This window comes from Stylophora pistillata, chromosome 12, assembly GCF_964205215.1.
Source record: "Stylophora pistillata chromosome 12, jaStyPist1.2, whole genome shotgun sequence".
Classification (NCBI taxonomy): domain Eukaryota; kingdom Metazoa; phylum Cnidaria; class Anthozoa; order Scleractinia; family Pocilloporidae; genus Stylophora; species Stylophora pistillata.
This window is the reverse complement of record NC_142530.1, coordinates 7,123,605-7,144,737: the sequence shown is the minus strand read 5'-3', so window position 1 is coordinate 7,144,737 and position 21,133 is coordinate 7,123,605. Positions and strand designations below refer to the sequence as shown.

General features: G+C 40.2%; 2 protein-coding genes across 3 annotated transcripts in view; both read right to left on the bottom strand.

Annotated features, from left to right (window-relative positions):
- Window positions 1-21,133, bottom strand: part of LOC148718592 (uncharacterized) — a 40,045-nt gene that overhangs the window by 9,177 nt on the left and 9,735 nt on the right. Inside the window, exons 2-5 of one of the 2 annotated variants that reach the window (XM_088740711.1) lie at window positions 20,726-20,778; window positions 19,856-19,908; window positions 14,724-14,988; window positions 11,638-14,268 (exon numbers count right to left, since the gene is read on the bottom strand). In XM_088740711.1, the coding sequence (XP_088596837.1) occupies window positions 13,336-14,268; window positions 14,724-14,975 (1,185 nt within the window). In that variant the 5' untranslated portion in view covers window positions 14,976-14,988; window positions 19,856-19,908; window positions 20,726-20,778 and the 3' untranslated portion in view covers window positions 11,638-13,335. Of the gene's footprint in view, window positions 1-11,637; window positions 14,269-14,723; window positions 14,989-19,855; window positions 19,995-20,725; window positions 20,779-21,133 lie in introns of those variants that run through there. The other variant, XM_088740712.1, reaches the window with a different exon arrangement.
- Window positions 1,167-5,146, bottom strand: LOC148718593 (uncharacterized). The gene is made up of 4 exons (XM_088741482.1): window positions 4,907-5,146; window positions 3,371-3,650; window positions 3,196-3,314; window positions 1,167-2,788 (listed from the first exon to the last, which is right to left on the bottom strand). Exons 1-4 carry the CDS (start codon window positions 5,144-5,146, stop codon window positions 1,496-1,498), a joined length of 1,932 nt encoding a protein of 643 aa, XP_088597608.1. The 3' UTR covers window positions 1,167-1,495.

Below are 21,133 nucleotides of genomic sequence, written 5' to 3'. Positions count from 1 at the left end.
AGGGATTCATTAGAAAACTACAGGGCCGAGTTGTTAAAGGTGAGTTAAGATAACTCCAGGTTAGTGTAAAATTTTTTTTTTTAGATCTGAAAGCTTCAAAGAAAATTCAGTTGAATTTAATTTGTTTACAATTTGACGACTGAGTGCTCTAAAGAGATTGGGAAAGTTATCCCAAAACGGCTTTTGAACCACGAAATATAGATACCTGGATTACAAGTTAACCCTAGGTGAGTGCTAATCGGCCTTCGAACAACTAGGCCCAGAGTTTTAGCCCGGCGACACATCTGGCGATTTTAATTCGCCGATATCTGGTATGTCACCGATCGCGGCGACAGGCGAAAATCACGATCACCCGGCACCAGGCACACCTGGCGATTTTCACCGATCGCTGCACTCGGCACATAAAATCGCTGGGTGCATCGCTAGCTCTAGCGGGGGCGAGGGTCAGGTAATTTTTATCGTGACACAAACAAAATCCTCTGCACCCCCTATCCCCCTAGGAGGTAAATAATGGCCGTTCTCCTGGTAGCGCGATAGGAAACAAATACAACCTGTGCCCACTGAGTAGGCACGGGGAATATGTAAATTCAAGCGAGCCTCATCTGTATCTTCAGAACTTTATAATGACGTTCTGTTTAGGAATTCTTATCCTCTTAGGTGAATTAGAGTGGATAAGTAGGCATTTCAAACCCCCCTGAATAGAGATCAGTTGGAATGACTGACTTTAATCTCTAATGAAGACATTGCAAGCCCTGAGTACACACAATTACTTCATTGTTGTGCCGTGGAACACAAACATTTCTTCGTTGTCAGTTTAAGGTCCTCATTGCACAAAAAGTTAGTTTGCTTTACGCGAAGACCTCTAGTTTATGTGACTCTTTGAAATTGGCAGTTGAACTGGAAATTAAACAACGAAGAACTAAAAGAAGGCTTTTTCCTATCACAATTGCTTTTTCCTATCACAATTGCGCCTTTAATTATCCTATAATTTTAAAGGGCGCTATATAGGAAAATAAATTATTAAATTATTATTATTAATTCACAAACGCCTTGTAAATACCTTTGCCCACCTTTATCGTAAGCTTCAAGCCCGGAAGCAAAAACTCTAATATCATTTTTTTCTGGATGGTGTTACTAAAACCACAAACTCAAGACAGATCACAAAAAACTATTTCCCAAAGTTTAATTTATCGGTCCCCTGTATCAAACAGCTTCATTTTACTTAGCAACTTTGTCTGCAGATGCTTAAAACTCGTCTTATCTTGTAACAAAAGGGACCCTTAGATCTCTAAAGAGCCTTAAAAATTCCCACCTACACATAAAATGCAAAATAAAACCTTTTCCTATAGCACATTTGAGTTTAGAAACGAAGTATGAACCGTTTAAGTATACAGAGTTCATTCTTGTTTATAGAATATAAGTTCATTGTCTAACTAGTAAATATTTTTGATGGTACACAGTTTTCCTCTTTCTCTCTCTTTTGGTCACCATTGGATCATTTTGTCATGCTTAATGGTCTAGCCTTTAAAACTGAAGGAGGTCGGGAACTTGGGTAAGACCTCTTAAAATACTTCATTAACCAGCCAAAGAATGTTTGGTACTCTCTACCAAATTTAGCATTGGTCAGCTCACCGATGAGTTGCCCTGTTATATCGCCGTGCACCTCATTAATGAGGTCTTTAGAGTTAGTTTCGTCCACTTTGATAGAGGGGCCTGACACCTTTGCAACCTGGCCGGGTGGTGTGGGGCATTCCTCTTCAGGTTCATCGGACGTTTCAGTTTTCTCCAAACAGAGGCTCAACGTTTTGTCAAAGGAACGCTTTTGCAATCCTCTTCGTACGTCTTTGATTGCATTTCTTTCTTCGATGGATAAACCAGTGGACTGGCCAGGTGGTGTGGGGCCTTCCTCTTCAGCCTCATCGGACGCCTCACTTTTCTCCAAACCGAGGCTCGACAATTTGTCAAAGGAAAACTCTGGCCATTTCTCTCTTAATACTTTAATTGCATCCCTTTCTTCGGTGGATAAACCACTGGACTGGCTAGTTGTTGTGAGGCACTCCCCTTCTTCGAGACAGAGGCTCGATATTTTGTCAAAAGAAAACTCTTGCCATTTTCCTCGCAATACTTTAATTGCATTCCTTTCTTCGGTAGATAAACCACTGAACTGAGGGCCAAGGTTCACAACATTGCCAACTTTCCTTCCTTTGTCTTCTTCGTTTCCCTCACCAAAGGTGGAAGAAAATGCAATACGATCGACATTTGCCATTAGGAAAGCAGCTTTTGCGTTCCTGTTGATACGTTTGAAAGCCGCGACCCAAAACGCTGTCAACCAGTCTTCTCTATCTGGCAGTCTTGGATCATCTAACTCCCCGGCTGGTGTAAATGGCATATTGGTCACTGTTATCTCAGGCACTCCGATAGCAACCAAATGTTTCTTTATCGCTTTCTTGAAAGCTAAAAAGCGGTCATTGAAGACGTTTACTTCAGGTCTGTCATCCTTCTTCTTGGTCGGCGATAGTGGGACTTCGTTCGCAAAGGTTAAAACCACCAGAGCATGGTCCCAAAGTTTCTCCCCTAAAGCTGCTGTAAGCTTCTTTATCGTTTCCAAGTCGTCGGTGCGGAATCGTTTACTGGTCATCTCAGTGCAAAACAGAAACAGGTCGAAATGGGTTACTTTCTCTTTGATTTTCCGCAGATATTCTTCATCATTGCCGGTTGCATCTGCTAGTCCTGGAGTGTCGTACACTGTGATGCTTACGCCGTTTTTTACAACCTTATAAGGAGTTACCTTATGGACATAAAGCAGGAAATTAATGCCCGGCGAGGTAAGCCCTGTCTCTCTAAGAGACCTTAGAAAATGGGTTTTCCTTATCCTTCTAGTAACTTTTTACCTAATACCAATTGTAGCATTCACTAAATCTTTCTTGATTTCAGGTACCAAATTAAAGGTGGTACTCTCCGGAGGGAAATGGGAACAGAGAGAGTTCTGGACAAAATCAGTCTATCCTCCTTTTTTCTGCCCAATTCTTTCGCTTCAAATTACGTTCCTCTTCCCCTAGAGTTTAGACATATACTGCTGAGAAAGACGCAAAATATTTTTTTTTCCCATTTACAAGTAATTCACAGTAACTCGCGGATGAAAAAAACTCAGGATATTCCAAAGGTGAATCAACTGTCAATATCAAAGTAGCTTACGTCATCAGTTTGTGGGTCGGTAGTTGAGGCTCGCACAAATCTCCAGTGTGTACGAATGGCACTTTGATCATTGTCTCCTCTGGTACTCCAACGTCTAATAGGACTTGTTGAATCTTCCTCTTAAATTTTCGTAGGTAGTCATCAAAAAACTCCTGTTCCATCACGTCCCTCTTGCTGGGTGGTGGGTGAACTTCATTGGCAAATGTTAGTGCCACAACAGCGTGCTTCCAAAGCTCTGGACCGAAGGCTTCAGCTAGCTTCTGGATCGTTTTAATGTCGTCGTTCCGGATTCGGTGAGTATTCATCTCAGTGCAGAAAATGAATGCATCGAAACCGGTTACTTCCTCTTTGACTCTTTGCAGATACACTTCTTCGTTTCCACTGCCATCTGCTAACCCAGGGGTGTCTACTACCGTTATGCCCACGCCGTTCATTACGAAGTTGTAAGGTTTTACCTATCAAAAAAACAAGTACGCCTCATGTCATTATTGAAGGGTAACTCTGTCTACTAGTAGACACTAACCCCAAAATGAAAAGGCAACCGAGAGTTTAAAGACCCCTCTTGGCTAAAAAGAACTCGATAATCTTAGACTGCAAACTAACGAATTATCAGTTAGCTGAGGGTTGTTTCAGCGGATAAAACGTGATCAGTTTTTTCTTTTAATTTTCTACGTATCTGTTGCAAATTCAGACAACCCCCACTTGAGAGTTATCTGCTCAAAGAAGGAAAGGTAATCACCGAGAATTCCTGCAGCCATGCATTTAACACTTATTCGATATTAAGTTACATAGGACATAATTTTACGAACACCGAAGTGAAAAGGAATCCAAAGATGGAAACACCACTTCATTCTAAAAAGCTATAAAAGTAATCTAAAAGGGCTTTTAAGTGCTTCTCAGCTAGTGACTAACGAGGTCTCCAAAAAGAAAATCTCGAGTACCCCAAATAGAGGTTAACGGTCTAGAAGTCGTCCAGGGGCTCAATATACAACCATGTAAAAGGACAAATTAAAGCGTCAACCGTCAAAAAAGAAGCTCAAAATTAACCCTCCAACACTTTTAAGGTCTTTCCGCCATCACTATTCAGCTCTTCACGAACAGCTCTGGACATTGAAGAATCTTTAGACGGGAAAACCAGGATCGAGGTCTCTACACACTCATTATAAAGTGCTTGACAGAAGAAGTGAAAGATGTCGAGGAGTTTGTATGGAAAGAAGCCAACTGAAGACAGGAAGGGTGGAGGCACAAATGATATTAAGATCAGACTGCAGAAGGCATAGGGCGTATTCCAGAGATTGTGGAAGGTGTTGGGAAGCCAGAGGAATGGGATAGATAACCAAGATAAGCTTTTTCAAGAATCAAGTTTCATTGGTCAAGCTGCATGACTAAGAAACAAGGCTGATCACAAAGGCTGGTGAAAGAATCCTGAAAGGTTTTCACTTCCAATGCATGAGGTAGGTACAGAAAAATAGTCGAAAACAAAAAGTAACAACGAGAATATGATTGAGATGGTAGAGGTGAGTGACATTAGCTGTGAGTTACGTGAAAGAAATTGGACCTAGTTAGGGCATGCACTTAAGTAGGATCCTAAGCGATCATTTTAAACCACCTTGATGAACACCAGAGGGTCGGAGGCATAACACCGCATGGATATTGACAGGGGCAAAGGAAAACGTAATGGTGTTATGCATCTTCTGTCTTCTTTGCCTACCTCATATGTTTCTGGATCGAGATCTTCGCCTTCTTTGGCCAGACGTTTTCCAATGAGCGCGTTCGTCAAATGCGATTTGCCTACACCTGTTTTTCCGCACAGCAGGATGGTCATGTGCTGGCGTCCAGACGAACAGTATTGTTCAAGTTGATACTCGAAGTTGGGTAAGCCAATTATGAGCCGCTTAGCTTGATTTGGGAGCGTTTCATCTTTGAGATCAGATTTCCCTCCTTCTGCCATTTCAAAACCTAAAATGTGGTAGTGCAAAAATTTGACGAAATTGTAATTGTGTTTATGAGTGAATCTAATTAGTTTACTACCGAGAGTGAGGTTCAATTGGCGCATAAACAAAGAGGACTGTGATGGAAATCGTTGTTCGAACCGTGACCGTGCAGAATTCTACTTTTGGGACACTAACAGGCACTTCTAGTTCACTGTAAGGTAAAAACAAAGGAGTTCTAATAAGGCGCTTTACACTGCAGCGAATACCACTAGACTAAATAAGTTCATGGAAAATAAAGAGAAACGTTGCACCAGTTTCTTCAGGCTTCCGATTTAAGAAGAAAACCTTATTGCCACTTGAAACTTCTTTCTAATTCATCCCGCTTTGTTTCACATCAATCTATAGCCACACACTACTTAAACACCTTCCCTAAATAAATCAAATAAATCGCAAACCGAGAACCTTTCCCTTATATTTAATATCCATTTATTGCATTGTCGTTGGGCAAACCGCGCCTTGCGGGAGATTTTTCACTGAACATAAGTGGGTTACAGTAAAGCAAATTGGGCAGGGGGGGTTGGGCAGGGGGGGGTTGTCGACAAGGGGAAGTTTTGTGCATCGACTTTCCTAACTTAGACAATTCTTTGAAGGGTAACAGGAACCAGAAAGTTAATCTCGTCCCTTAAGTAAGTATAAGCTATAAGGACATGAACATGAAGTGATTTACACAATGTAGAGTCCTTGAGTGAAAGAGCCACAATGTAGATCTAACCTTCTGTTTTCGCCGTGCTCTTTTGAGCTCTATAAAACAAATAATGGCGCTGGATTCGATGTTTTGGTTAATAGAGAATGTTGCCTCAAATTCTAAGTTACCAGTTGCTCAGTGTGGACAAGAGATCATAATCTCTCCGTTTCAAGCTTATGTTGCCCAAAGCAAATACTAAGCATTTTGCCCTGCATGTGATAGACATATTGCTTGCATAACTTCCTCATGCAATTGAGGTTTAACTTACTCGTAAATTTCAGAATTCCACAAATCGACCTCGTTTCCCTAGCGACTCAAATAATTGCAAGTTCAACTTTCCGTAAAATTGATCTTTGATTGCTCCATGTGATTATTTATACCTACCACAATAGACCCTTCCACGGTTTGTAGCGGCCATATTGTTTGGGGGTCAAAAAAAACCTCGTTACGTAGTAACGAACAATATATTCTTTTGTAATTATTAGACGCGCGTCGGTACCTTCGATCAATATCGTAACTTTATACAGGGAAAATCGCTTATTTTCGTCTCCAAATCTAATGGGAACAAAGATAAGACGTTACTGAAAGTAAGTACAGAAGTTTTTGGCGAAATACCTTTTTATCACTGCGTTTTATGGCGTTTTATGATTGATATGTTGTTTGAAGGTGACCTCGAGGCCGCCATGAGGCGAGAATGGCATTTTAAAAAGCACTTCTTTCGGTTGAAAAATTAGAATATGTTTTTTAGCCATCGATACTGTGTAGTTTTAGATTTTATGATTTATGACGGTAGCATTGCAACGTACTTAAAATTTTGGTTTTGGTTTTTGTACTTTAGGTGTTTTCAAGCTTTTAAAAACAATTCTTAAACGAATTGTTTGTATTTGGAAACATGGCTACGCGTGTTTCTAAAGAGCCCTCTAGTGTAAATCCAGAAGATCTTTACGAAAATTTCCTCCTGAAAAGCTTAGGTGCACTAAAAGGTTACCTAAGTTTAAGAGGGTTAAGTGTAACTGGGAAAAAAAGACAACTTGTCACGAGAGCCTTTTCTGCTTGTGAACGCAATGTTCGGGTTGTGGTATCCGACGGGGAGTTTCAAGAGTATGTATATGTGAACGATCCTTCGCAGTAAAGCACTATTTGAGCAACAGTGAAAATCAGACCTGAAAAAAATTTCAGGCCAGTACGGGATTCGAACCACTGACCTCTGCGATACTAGTGCAGCGCTCTACCAATTGAGCTAACAAGCCAACTGGGAGCAGGCCATCAAATTAATTCGACATAAACCCGTAGATGATAAATCAAACAACAACAAACATATGAAACATATGTATGAACTGCGGTTATGAGACGTATATGTGAACGATCCTTCGCAGTAAAGCACTATTTAAGCAACAGTGAAAATCAGACCTGAAAAAAAATTTCAGGCCTGTACGGGATTCGAACCACTGACCTCTGCGATACTAGTGCAGCGCTCTACCAATTGAGCTAACAAGCCAACTGGGAGCAGGCCATCAAATTAATTCGACATAAACCCGTAGATGATAAATCAAACAACAACAAACATATGAAACATATGTATGAACTGCGGTTATGAGACGTATATGTGAACGATCCTTCGCAGTAAAGCACTATTTGAGCAACAGTGAAAATCAGACCTGAAAAAAATTTCAGGCCTGTACGGGATTCGAACCACTGACCTCTGCGATACTAGTGCAGCGCTCTACCAATTGAGCTAACAAGCCAACTGGGAAATTTTTTTCAGGTCTGATTTTCACTGTTGCTCAAATAGTGCTTTACTGCGAAGGATCGTTCACATATACGTCTCATAACCGCAGTTCATACATATGTTTCATATGTTTGTTGTTGTTTCAAGAGTATGTTAGCCCGGTGTCTGGAAGAAAAGGTTTAAAGAGCAAGTAGACACATTTATTTCAATTTCTCTTCTGCACAATTAAGTTACTTAATTACAAAAAGTCATTCGAGAAAGTAGCACTCTGACCTGCTGGCATTAGGTCGGCAGCGAGGTCACGTCCAAAGAAAAACGATCTCAGTGTTCCCATAAAACGCAGAGAAGAAAAGGTTTTTCGCCAAGAGGAGAAAGTCACTCACCTTTATTAATGTCTTCTCTTTTTCAGCGATGAAAATTTATTTTTGTTCCTGAACAAAGCGAAAATTAAACGAGGGTAGCGATGCGGGTCTTCTTATCATAAGAGATTCTATGGCTCGTTGCTACGCAACGAGGTTTTTTTTGACTCCCAACCAATATGGCCGCTAAAACCGTGGAAGGGTCTGTGGGCATCAGAACAAAACCCTCGACTACTTGAACAACGGTGCGAGAAATTAGAAGAAAATCGCCGGGTTTCAGTACCCAGTTCACATTAGCCTCGAATAGTTTGAAAGATCCTACGTTTTGACTTGCGTGACGGTGTGGACTTACAAGTGAAAAATTCATACTAATAACACAGTAGGAATCTTCAAGTTAATAATTAGTCGGCCACAAATACGAAGTGGTACGAGTATATTAAGAAATAAAGTTTCCTAATAGATACGTCGCACGAGATTGTAACCTCTTGATGCATTGAGATGACTCCGTGATTCGAAATGTACTATTTTCCTGAAAGCATGAAGTCCGATACGCCATACAGGCAGCAATAATTAACGAGAACAGCAATAAGTCTCTGGTCGGCTTAACCCAGCATTTGCTATATTATCATTTCTGGTCATATAGTTTTCCTACACACAATGTCTTACGGTCCAACGAGACATTTTGACTAAAACTTCCATCTCACTGAACGTGGAAATGTCGATTTCATTTCCTCCGAGGAGGAGGACGGTAAACAATCAGCTTCACCTACCTCCAATGAGCGATGTAGCGCCTTCCTCGGTAAAATCTTCAATCTGCCTTTTCCTCGACACACACACTGTTTTATTAATAAACGTCTAAGAACAATTTCACAGTAATTGTAACGGAAAAGTCCCTCTCAGGGTGACAATGACATCAGTCACAATTTTGGGAATTTAGTTGAGTCTAGATTTCTCTCGGCCACGCAAGCAACTCAAATCATCCACTCACATGACAAATTTCTCTTTTGTACTGTTAGGTATTATCTCTGCTCTCTGAACCGCAAGTCCGATGAACTTTTTTCCCTTTTCTGTCAGTTTCAGTTTCGAAATGGCAATGACATTGCATCATCTGAAACAACTGTAACATGCGATCAGCAAATTTCGGCGGTTACACTCCGCTTCTCTGCAGTTCACAAATAAAAGCAAATATTCGAGTCAGAAATGGATCTCTCGTCGAAAAGAAATCGTATACAAGTGGCCTCGACTTATATTATGATTGGTAAGAAACAAATCCTCTCCACTCCCGGAAATGTCACGAAATACGTATACTATATTTGGATACGAAAACCCTCCAAATATCGTAATTATCTTAGTGACCTCGTGCCCTTTTCCTGTTTGTTCACAAATCTCGTCGGCTATGGCACTTCGTTCCATTGCTCTCATAAAGTAGAGGTTCGGCATAAGGTGGACTGATCTCTTGTCTTAAAGTATTTATATCTAAGGCCCGGTTCTAAAGTCGAATTTCACTTGTGCCGAACTTAATGCGAGAGTTAACAGGCCTCAACTAATAGTTAAAAAACAAAACAAAACAAAACAAATCATCCCATGTGTTTCCGGAAATGCCACAAAATACTATAATCACGCAACATTTGGATTGTGCAAGAAGCTTATGTTACCATTATTACAGCCCAGATACAGATTTAAAAAGTCGACTCGACCGGCAGTAATGAAAATACTTCATTTTCATAGTAGGTTTAAAAAGATCAACAGCAAACGATTTTATTCTAGAAGCCACGAACAGCTGGGTGGCCACACTTTCAGTTACATCTTTCAAGGCTTAAAAGTCCTCCATACTGTTCGCGGTAACGATCACAGGGGGCCCACACAAGCGGCGTGTCTGGTCGTTTGTTCTAAGTATAAAGAAATGTATGGGAGATTATTGAAGAGTCGTAATATCGTAAACTTATATCAAGGAATGTCTATGTGAAGGCTCGAAATAAATGTAAACCTACCTCACTTGCCGTGTATTGTCGTTTCTGTGGTTCTAAATAGGGAAGTTGAGCGATTTGGTAGATTTTGCGTTTACTGTTACTCTACTGTATAAGAAGGAGACAATGGTGGAAAGCTCATTTTCGACCGCTCCGCTTTCGAAGCCGATTTTCACCCAGAAATTAGAATCGCCCGGCTTCCAAATCGAACACCGGATAAACCAAAAGGTTGACGCTTCTTCTCGTGTCATTCAATCAAAGGTCCATTCAAAATCCAAGCGCTCACCGCGAAAACACTTTCGAGAAATGAAGCTTTCCAAGCGATCGGCCGTCCGCGGCACAGATTTGGTGTGCTAGGGAGCAACCGTCACGCTGTTTGCTCCACGCTGATTGGATGATGGTAAACAATGCCCTGTTTCAAATGCTTCATGTGAGATGGGGGTCAGGGGCATATTCGCGCCAGCGATTCATCTACTAACCAGCCTGGTGTGAGGCTTATGGCGCGTAACGGAAACCCTACACCACCCCAAACCTCTTTGTTCGCGTAACCCGCCTTGGAGAAAGTTAATTTACCCTGTGATGTTTTGTAACCTTCAATTGTCATTTTTCTTAACGCAGAAAACATCGCCAGTTCAACCCTTCCTTTTCTTTACCGTTCAGCTCAATCCGTTATTCGAAAATAATCATAAGTATCCTCTCAGAGCTCATTGGATTACGCGAACAAAGAAGTTTGAGGTCGTGTAGGGTTTCCTTCACACGCCATAAACCTCACACCAGGCTAGTCAGTAGATGAGTCGCTGGCGCGAATATGCCCCGACTCCCATCTCACATGAGGCATTTGAAACAGGGCATTGTTTACCATCATCCAATCAGCGTGGAGCAAACAGCGTGACGGTTGCTACCTGGCACACCAAATCTGTGCCGCGGACGGCCGATCGCTTAGAAAGCTTCATTTCTCGAAAGTGTTTTCGCGGTGAGCGCTTGGATTTTAAATGGATCTTCGATTGAATGACACGAGAAGAAGCGTCAACCTTTTGGTTTATCCGGTGTTCGATTTGGAAGCCGGGCGATTCTAATTTCTGGGTGAAAATCGGCTTCGAAAGCGGAGCGGTCGAAAATGAGCTTCGCACCCTTGTCTCCTTCTTAAACAGTAGAGTAACAGTAAACGCAAAATCTACCAAATCGCTCAACTTCGCCATTTAGAACCACAGAAACGACAATACACGGCAAGTGAGGTAGGTTTACATTTATTTTGAGCCTTAACATAGACATTCCTCGATATAAGTTTACGATATTACGACTCTTCAATATTCTTCCATACATTTCTTTATATTTCGAGCAAACGACCAGACACGCCGCTTGTGTGGGCCCCCTGTGGTAACGATATAGCAGTTTTCACCAAAATGGAAAAGATAAAAGTCAGCAAGAAGCTCAAAACCCGGATCTCACTTTGAAGAAAGCATAAGACAATGTTTGGGCCCCTTTGAAAAGTCGGGAGTATAAGGGAATGATTATGGTGTCAAAGATTCCTTTTAAATTAACAAATGGTAAACACCACAGCATACACTATTGAGTTATGGACGCGCGAGGCGATAGCCGAGAGCGACTCTAGCTTCTTGAGTGTTTAACAAACCTCCCAAGTGCATCCATAACTCAATAGTGTACGCTGTGGTGTTTACCATTTGTTTTATAACATAACATTGATACATTGTAGCTAAAGAGTTCCCTTTTATTTAACAAATCTTACGTGAAAAGAAAAAACAATCGCACGCGGAAAAATAGTCTTTGCATTTGCTCAAGTCAGCAGCGTACACCCATGAGCAAATGGGGCACGCTAAATCTACCAATGAGAGCGCGCGCTTTGCTTTGGTTATGCTATAACATGATATCTTAACCCTTTACACCCTAACATCAGTATTTTATATTCTCCATACAGTTATCCATACATTTCCTCAGGTGTTGAGAAGGAGAATCTGTTTACCATTTCAACACATCTCCTTCTTGTAAGAACAAATACTCCCTTTCTTGCTTTAGTATTCTGGATTCTGCTAACAACTCAATTGATTTAAAATTCAAAGAAGGATCGTTCTCATATACGTCTCATAACCGCAGTTCACACATATGTTTCATATGTTTGTTGTTGTTTCTAGCATTTTAGTTCACACCTTTAATTTCATGTTTGTTGTCACGCTGTAATTAGTACCCGCTTTTGTATTACATCATACTGTAAATATTTTATTCATCTACTTGTCTGTTATATCATTACTCGCGTTCAGTTACTCATTGATTGAAGATGACATAAGCATGCCGAAACATGTCTCTCAAAAAAGTTTTCTATTTCTTACAATATTTATCATACTTGCTACTACTACGACCTTATCAAAAGCCTCTTTAATACCTCTATTCTCATGACCTATAAGTGTGATTCAGGGGTGATATTGTAACAAAAAATTGAATATATGCTAGTCTTTCTGAGGAGTCAAAGAGTTGATTTCAATTTCTAGGAAACTACCGATTTGATTAAGCAGGCATGCAATTTCATAGACCCAGGCTCGTGGGGTTGTATCACTTGCCTGGCCGGCACTAAATTCCTAGTAACATCGTCTTCTACTTGACGGTCATGATTAGGTCTTTCCGTTCAAGTTCTTTATAGTTGCTTGAGGAAACTACATTGAAAAAAAAAAATAAGCACAACAACAACAAAAGTCATGCCTACAACGACAGTTTTTGCTGGAATGATGCAATCTGTGACCTCGTTTAGGGTAATCTTTTCAATCAAGCGTTTAGATAGAAGCAAAAGTTTTACAGAGTCGATCATACAAATCAAAAGAGGTTCATCCAGGCAACACAATAGCCACAAAATTCGTTAATAAAAAGGCCTGAAAAAAAATTAAATTTTTAACAGTTTACTCCTCTGCCCCGTCAATGATCTGTCCATGGCTTTTTTCAGGTATATAAGTCAAATTTCTCTTTTTCAACTTGAAACATTCTTAAAATTAAATGTAAGAAAGGGCTATTTACAGTTGTGTTACCATTTAAACCATATGTTCATCTGATAAACAAGGATTACATTAAATTACATTAACTCACAACAGATCGATTGCTTGGTGATTACGTACTGGCGATTCATATTTAACTGATGAGTCTTCCTTGGTGGAAACCTTCAAGCCCTAAATCGTGCTCACAATCCCTGTTTCCTAATCTAGTTCATGATATATCGTGTTTGGTAAGAGAGAGAAACAAATGATGAGTACTTGTAATCTTCAAGAGAATTTTTGCCTTAAACTTTGTCCTGATTTGACAAACTGTTCTCGTGATCTGTGAAGTTTTGAGACTTTCAAACAACTAGTTTAGTCCTTAATCTGTTCTTAATTTTGAATAGCCTAAACATAACTTCAGAAGTGTCTTACTTTGTAGGCCCTTGTCTCTCAGTAGATTCTTCCTTTCGCTTACTACTTCGTAAAACCCTCTTTACATATTTTATAATTAAGCTAAGGAACGTCTGATAATAGCGGACGAATGAACTTTTCACGGCCTCTTCGGTGCTATCGGTCCCATCCCCTAAAATATCTTTAACGATTATTTGACAGGAACCCTCGTCCAGTTGGATGGAAGGAGAAACCAGTCTTTGAGACCTTTTGCCTTGAAGCAGTCTCCCGGCTTCTCCATGTTTAGGTGGTACATATACATCTATTTCCGAAGTCACCTCGCGGAACGTATGCTCTAAAGATATTCTGGCAGCGCGTTCGATGAGGTCTTCTTCGAAATTTGAACTACGAGGTTTCGGAAATGACAGTCGATCAGCACTCGACAGAAGAAAAGCAGCCTTTGCTTTTCCTTTGATGCGATTGATAGCCGTCACCCAAAATTTTGTCATCCAGTCGTTCCTGTCTAGGAGTCTGGGCTCCATTGAGTCTCCAGTTGGTACGAATGGCACTTCAGTGGCACCCCCATCAGGTACTTCACAGTTGTGGATCAGGGCTTCCAGAAATGTCTTCTTCAGACATCGGAACTTTTCACCAAACACTTCTTCATCCGAGACGCCATTCGCCTTCTCGCTTGGTGATGCAAAAACCATGTTAGCAAATGTTAGCACAATTACAGCGTGGTTCCAGATCTGAGGACCCAAGGCCATCGACAGCTTCTTCATTGTTTCCAAGTCGTCGTTACGAAATCTTGTACCATTCATCTCAGTACAGAACAGAATTAGGTCCAACTCTATACCTTTTTCTTTGATTTTCCTTAAATATTCTTCATCACTGCCTCTCGTATCTGCCAGTCCTGGTGTGTCAAACACCGTAATGTTCACGTTGTTCTTTACAAACTCATAAGCACTCACCTGAAGATTATTAATCATAGGACTTAACATGCCTAGTCTTCAAGGACATACTAAAAATATAATTTAGATATAAAGGAAAAAAACTCTTCTATACAACTCATTTATATTAATTAGTGTCGGGTTTATGCCCGAAACTGAAGGATTGTCCTTCATGTGAACAGTTCGCCAATAGTAGGTCCTGAATTTTCAAGACCCTTAGTAATAGAACCTGGAACCGATTTTAACTCGACCTAAACTCTCTTCACGTTACTTGGGTAATTTTCCTATTACTTGCAACACTGACTCTACTCTGGCTGACCAAGAGGGTGACGAGTGGGATATTTCGCTCCATGCCCTCTGTTCTGCCTTGCAATATCCTTTCGGAGAATTTTACTGGGGCATTCTTTCCATCGTGTTCACAGGTGACAAACATGTAATTTCAAAAACTCAAAAGCTTTCTCTGTCAGTAAACTCACCTCAGCGGTTTTTGGATCAAAATCTTTTCCTTCCTCAGCAAGCTGTTCTCCGATGAGAGCATTCGTCAAGTGCGATTTCCCAACTCCTGTTTTACCGATTAAAAGTATTTTGATTGGCTTGCCAACAAAAAGCATCATCAGTTGATCCAATTTATCCTTGAGATCACTCGTACTGATCATGAGTGACTGCTGCTGTTCTTCCTTTCCAGCAGAAGCTCTAGATCTTCTATTCAGAGCTCTCTTCTCCGCCATTTTAATATAAACTCTGTTAAAAAAAAATAAATAAATAGATAAATAAACTTTTATAGCTAACACAATTACTGGTAACCGGGCAGTAGTTTACATCGTGGGCTGTATTAAAAAGAATTATTAAAACTAGATTATCAAGAACAGCATGCACATAGATATATTCAAAACATTCTAGAGATAATAAAATGTTCACGATCTGAATTACTTTGTAAAAAATTGTTCACTAAAAGTGAGTGAACCTCGTGATTATTTGTTATACAGTCGATCCTCCCTTTACGACCACCTCTCGTAAGCGACCACCTCTCGCAAGCCGCCACCTCTCGCAAGCCGCCACCTCTCGTAAGCGACCATCTCTCGTAAGCGGCCACCTCTCTTAAGCGACCACCTCTCGTAAGCGACCACCTCTCGTAAGCGACCACCTCTCGTAAGCCGCCACCTCTCGTAAGCGACCACCTCTCGTAAGCGGCCACCTTTCGTTAGCGGCCACCTTTCGTAAGTGACCACCTCTCGTAAGTGACCATCTCTCGTAAGTGACCACCTCTCGTAAGCGACTACCTCTCGTAAGCCACCACCTCTCGTAAGCGACCACCTCTCGTAAGCAGCCACCTCTCGTAAGCGACCACCTCTCGTAAGCGGCCACCTCTCGTAAGCGACCACCTTTCGTTACCGGCCACTTTTAGAGAGATGCTCGTTTTCAATTGTTTTTGACCTCCCGTAGGCGGGCACTTGACAAACAATCGGCCATATCTCTCACGTGCGGAAACAGATTTTGTCGTTTCCCAAAACATAATTTTTACTTTTGTTCTGTTCTCGGAAAAATTTGGACAGCACTACTTGGAATAACAAACAAGCCAAGTTTCTCTCCCGTGAATTGTCTCAAACGCGCTGTATTAAATAATTTGTGAGATACAAATTAATCACTACAGGTCCGAAGATTGTTTTCCCTGGATAGGCGCTGAAAGGTAGTCCGAATTCCGTTTCCAGGGGTCCCTATCCGATTCCTGAATTTAAAGTTCCTTTGTTCCCTGAACACATTCAAATTACTTCAGCTTGTTTACAATCGAATAATCATGCCTAAAGGGAATAAATCTGGTGTAAAACAACGAGTTATATAGAAAAGTGGTAGTGGTAAGAAAAGAAAGGCTTTCAAAGGTATCCTAAAGCACAGAAAGATCGCAGAAACGGCATCGAAGAGACCTAGATTGGAGATCACGTTTGTTGGTGAGGATGACGTGGTAAGCGAGCAAATTCCGGAGCCTCGTGCCTCTGTTTCTTCGAGAAAGCTACAGGAAAGTGACAATGAAAGTGGATCTGATGAGGATATTTCTCATGAAATGCCAGTGGCCAAGGGGTATCGGCTTGTGCACATGGAAAGTCTTCAAGAGTTTGTCGAGAGGGTTCACTCAGCCAGTCAAGATTGTGCTTCAGGTAAATTTATGTAAACTTTCATCCATACCTTCTTGAGCCAGTTTTCTAAACTGTTACTTTTTTGCTCAGGCTATGTGAAACTTAAAGAGAGACACAAATATTGCCCTGTAAACTCACGGTGTAAATTCAAGAAGGGACTAAAAGATGTTGACAAGCCCCATCACTTTGATGCGGTTTTTTTGAAGCATCTAGAACCAATTTACAGTAGGCTCAGCGACCCAGCTCTTCTGACCAGATGTCTCCCTGGATTCACACAGAATGCAAATGAATCTATGAATGTTATGTTATGTTATGTTTAATGCTCTGGTTTGGAACATGTGCTCTAAACACAAATGGTATGGGAAGAAGAGGATTGTCATTGCATCTGCTTCAGCAGCACTGCATTTCAGCTGTGGCGCAAAGGCCAAACACGATGTTATGGTCGAGGCTAGCATTGGTGTTGGAACCTTTACCAAAACAGTAAGTAAAAGGAGAGATTTAGAGAGAGTGTCACAGGCAGAGAAGAGAATTCAGGGACAACACAAAAATTACAGACTTGCTAGGAGCCAAGCAAGGAAAAGGGATGAGAACATGAGACTTAACAAAGAGGGCACAACATATGAGGCTGGAGCCTTTAATTTTTAGCCCCCAGGAGTGTAAAACTGACTCAAAATAGTTGATTTTCTTCTCTTTTTATTTCAAAATTGTTTGAGAGTGATATTTTGGTACTGAATGATGCTATAATCACCTTCAATTGATATTGCATTGGTTAAAGGAGGAGTTTTTCTTTGTGACAACTTTAACAGCAGTTTTCTCAAAACTGCCCTTTTTCAGTAGTTGCCATCTGCCCCCACCATTTTTTTACTTCATTCTATGACCAATTTTTGTGAAATTTGGCACAGGCTATCCTTTTGATGTAAGCTGTGATCCTATGGAGCAAAATTGGATTTAGTTAAATAATTGAGGAGATATTAGATCAACATCCTTATATGGAAGTGTTTGGTTGTCATGGTAGCACCAAAGACCCTATCCCGAATCTCCTCCATAGGATCACAGTTTAATCCATGGTAGTTGTGCCTGAGAAGTTTCAACCATTTTCAATTAATTCTATAGGAAAAAAGTATGGGGGGCAGACAGCAACCCCCAGTTTATGATATGAAGTTCAGAAGTTAATAATTAACTACGGTTTAATCATTTCATCTCGATTTCAATATCCTGAATAGATCTTTCTGAAGGGATGCTCTGAGAAAAATTTCATAGTTTTCTATAAGATTGTTAAAGAGTTTTGTTTCTTTAAAGTTACTCACTACATTTGTAAACTTACTACAATTGACAAGACGGCCCCCTTAAAACAAGTGAGAAGAATATGCTACCTTTCTATATCAAGAAATGTTTAGATACTCTAGTCTTCTCCGGCTCGGATAGAAATAAATGGAGGTCCCATCTCCTGCAGGGTTCGGGGGAGGAGACGTTAGTTTCCCATGCACGAGATAACTGTGTGATGGATGTCCTCCCCTGGGGTGGTTGCTGGGTGGGAATTGGCCCTAAAAAGCTCCCATGGGGAGTGGTCAATTAACATATGTGTGTATGTATGTATATTTGAATCTTCCTCATAGAGTATTTACCCTCCAGTGAAATTTAAAGTGGTACAATAATAAGTCAGATTCTTACAACAGGAAGGAGTAGAAATAATAACTAAGGATAACTAAGCAGAGTTAGAAAGTTTACAAGACAAAAATTTTAGTGTGTAAGAAACCATATAAAACTTTATAGATTTGTAGTGCGTGACTGGAGGGAAAAGTGTTTCCGTCCCTTATAAATACTTCCTTCTTCCACTTCTGCGTACCCAGATATAATCCTAAACATCATTCTTTCTTATCAATGAAAGCAATTCTTTTTAAATGGGCTTACTAACGTCTTTTCAAGGCAGGTAACATAACGAATTTCTACGGAAAGCCTGCTACATAATCGTTCATTGTGTAAAGAGGAACTTTGTTAAAACGAAAGTAAACATGCCCGTGATCATTTCTTACATTATTTAACTCTCGATTATGCAGTAGAACCTCAATTTAACGAACCTCTATATAACGAAGTCCTCAGTATAACGAACGATACTTTTCAGCCTGGCTAAAGCTAAAGTAAGCTGTATGCGAAAGAACCCCGATATAAATGAACATCGATATGACTAAATCTTCGTTATAACGAACACAATCCAGAAACCCAAACGAATACCGATACCCCGATATAACTGACAAATATCAACACACGACAAAATGCAAATGCGAAACAGACCGACAACAATCAAAATCCACCGATTAAAATTTTTTTGGAATAAGCGTCTTGACTGGCAATTTTAGTCGAGTAGCAATAAATCTTCCCTGGTTTTGTATATGTCTTTGCTTCAGCAAATATCTACTGATCAAAAGTGAAGAATGACGAAAAATGAGGAAATTTTCGTTGGAAGAATTTTTGATTGGGAATCTTAACTAGCAATTTTAGTATTAAAGTGAAGTGGTTTTCTTTTGTTTTAGTTTTCGGTTCGGTTGCGCTATTCATTAACCTTTTCATTATGACATTTTGTTAAAATTAATTTGACCCGTTAAGTTTCCGGTGCTGTAGCTACGTGCAGACCTATACAGTGTTCTGTAGTTTCATAGACATTAAGCACAACGTCAAACCACACACACACAAAAATAAAAAACAACAACAATCATTAATCATATCTTCATATAATGAACATTTTGGTTGTTTTCCGCCGTTCGTTAAATTGAGGTTTTCGATACAACGAACCCTCGATATAAAGAATCAATTTCCTCAGTCCCTGGGCGCTTCGTTAAATCGAGGTTCCACTGTATCTACGTTTTAAGCTGTTTGCGTTGTTCCTCTTTCTACGAAAGTCAATCCTATTTAACGGAACTGAATCGTTGAATTATAATATTAGACCGATGGGAGAAAGGTTGCCGCATGAAATTCTTTGGGAGACATTTCAAGTAAAGGTTGACCGCTCCACACTGTGACAGCTTACAAGTCTAAATGATAACATCACAGCTGAGGAATATGGATACAAAGTTAATTTAAGTGGTGCTGCCCTTTTCCAAACTTTAAATGGCGAGCGAAGCATCCTACAACATTTTGAAACGTTGAACTAATCAAAAGTTTCCACCAAATTGAACGATCCCTTTTTAATACAGTAGGGAGGCAATGAATATTCTACGATAAAGCGCAAAGTTCCTTCTATCAATTACGATAAACGAGTCATTTATCATTTACTTCGCTGCTCGTAATTATTGTTAAATCATCTACCTACGCTCAATTCCTAAAACGCTCATCTTCAAGTTTTAGCAAATCAAAACAGAATTACTTTCGATATCGAGAAACCCACCCGGAAATGTGTCACGGTTCGAAGATTTATCTAAAATAATTTTCTTGCTTTAAAATAATCGTTTTCTAGAGAAATTAAATGAATGTGCACTAACCTTTTAGACTGACTGTCAAGAATTTATCTCAGGGAGACGCAGAAGAGCAGTGCCTATCACGTGCACAAAACAAAGTAAGTATGACGCAGTGTAACTTTGTATTGCATCAACACAGACCTTTGCGTCAACACAGACCTTGTTGCATTGTGTGAAAAGGTCACACAATGTTTTCGATACAACGAACCCTCGATATAAAGAATCAATTTCCTCAGTCCCTGGGCGCTTCGTTAAATCGAGGTTCCACTGTATCTACGTTTTAAGCTGTTTGCGTTGTTCCTCTTTCTACGAAAGTCAATCCTATTTAACGGAACTGAATCGTTGAATTATAATATTAGACCGATGGGAGAAAGGTTGCCGCATGAAATTCTTTGGGAGACATTTCAAGTAAAGGTTGACCGCTCCACACTGTGACAGCTTACAAGTCTAAATGATAACATCACAGCTGAGGAATATGGATACAAAGTTAATTTAAGTGGTGCTGCCCTTTTCCAAACTTTAAATGGCGAGCGAAGCATCCTACAACATTTTGAAACGTTGAACTAATCAAAAGTTTCCACCAAATTGAACGATCCCTTTTTAATACAGTAGGGAGGCAATGAATATTCTACGATAAAGCGCAAAGTTCCTTCTATCAATTACGATAAACGAGTCATTTATCATTTACTTCGCTGCTCGTAATTATTGTTAAATCATCTACCTACGCTCAATTCCTAAAACGCTCATCTTCAAGTTTTAGCAAATCAAAACAGAATTACTTTCGATATCGAGAAACCCACCCGAAAATGTGTCACGGTTCGAAGATTTATCTAAAATAATTTTCTTGCCTTAAAATAATCGTTTTCTGGAGAAATTAAATGAATGTGCACTAACCTTTTAGACTGACTGTCAAGAATTTATCTCAGGGAGACGCAGAAGAGCAGTGCCTATCACGTGCACAAAACAAAGTAAGTATGACGCAGTGTAACTTTGTATTGCATCAACACAGACCTTTGCGTCAACACAGACCTTGTTGCATTGTGTGAAAAGTAATCTGAGAAATGCGAAAGTCCCGGAGCGAGAAAGGGGAAATGAAGGGATTCCTTAGAAAACTACAGGGCCGAGTTGTTAAAGGTGAGTTAAGATAACTCCAGGTTAGTGTAAAATTTTTTTTTTTAGATCTGAAAGCTTCAAAGAAAATTCAGTTGAATTTAATTTGTTTACAATTTGACGACTGAGTGCTCTAAAGAGATTGGGAAAGTTATCCCAAAACGGCTTTTGAACCACGAAATATAGATACCT